The 885-nt window shown below is 34.1% G+C and overlaps 1 protein-coding gene across 1 annotated transcript in view; it reads right to left on the bottom strand.

Annotated features, from left to right (window-relative positions):
* Positions 1 to 5: 5 nt before the first annotated feature.
* Positions 6 to 885, bottom strand: part of LOC103522483 (activator of basal transcription 1-like) — a gene marked incomplete at its 3' end in the record, with an annotated part of 9,139 nt that continues 8,259 nt past the window's right edge. The window contains exons 2-3 of the mRNA XM_008487585.2: positions 385 to 553; positions 6 to 168 (exon numbers count right to left, since the gene is read on the bottom strand). Coding sequence (XP_008485807.2) covers positions 6 to 168; positions 385 to 553 — 332 coding nt within the window. The remainder of the gene's footprint in view (positions 169 to 384; positions 554 to 885) is intronic.

Here is an 885-nt window from a genome sequence, read left to right as displayed (position 1 = left end):
ACATTGGTCTTTTTCTTTCCATTTTTCTTTTGTATCCTGTCAGCTACATCAAGATTATTAGAGAAATACAATGCCTCTCTTTTAGCTTCGGCTATTTCTGCTCTCAATTTTTGCCTGTGAGCTTGCTTTTCATATGCTAATCTTTCATTCAGGTGTATCCACTTAAATCTGAAAACAATACAAAAAGAGACTCTTCAAGTAGGTAACATGATATAGTGGGACACTTGTAATTTCAAACATTACTGATCTTGTTATTAGAGTATAACAAAGCTGAAAATTTGAGTCAACCTATTGAGTAAAATTACCTAGATTTGAATCTCATCTCATACATGTTTTAAGTTAAACTCATAGGAAGCATTATAGAGGGGCTTCATCAGTTCTTACCTTGGTAGGTATTTGAAATTCCAAATGAAGTCATAATGTTTAGATCTTTTTCTACAGTCTATTTGTGTATTATTGTATTGAGCTGCAACTTGTTTGGCAACTTTCTTCTTCAGAAACTCAATCCATCCTTCAGTAAACTGTTTTGCAGGTTTCTTTTCTCCTGGTTTTCCTGAAAGAAATATAAAACCATAAATTTGATAATTTTATCTAGGTAATTTTTGAAAAACAATTTGCAAGGATGTTACATTTTTCCCTTGTATCCAATTGATTGAGCCAAACCTTCCTTTACAGGAATTGCCAATGGTGCCTATCCAATTTTATTATTGTTGCTTTTTAGAGACGTTTTACAGAGGAAACTGTAACTGCTAAGGTCTTATAATCCTGAAATCGAAGAGAGAAGGAAGACAGGATAGGAGAAAGCCAGCCTTTCAGAGAATGAACATTATCCATTCAGGATAAAATCCACCCTGGATGGGAACTGAACCCACAGCCTAGGACTTA

The sequence above is a fragment of the Diaphorina citri genome, unplaced genomic scaffold (assembly GCF_000475195.1).
Source record: "Diaphorina citri unplaced genomic scaffold, Diaci psyllid genome assembly version 1.1 scaffold8807, whole genome shotgun sequence".
NCBI lineage: Eukaryota > Metazoa > Arthropoda > Insecta > Hemiptera > Psyllidae > Diaphorina > Diaphorina citri.
The sequence above is the reverse complement of the archived record's forward strand: the minus strand, read 5'-3'. Positions and strand labels throughout refer to the sequence as shown.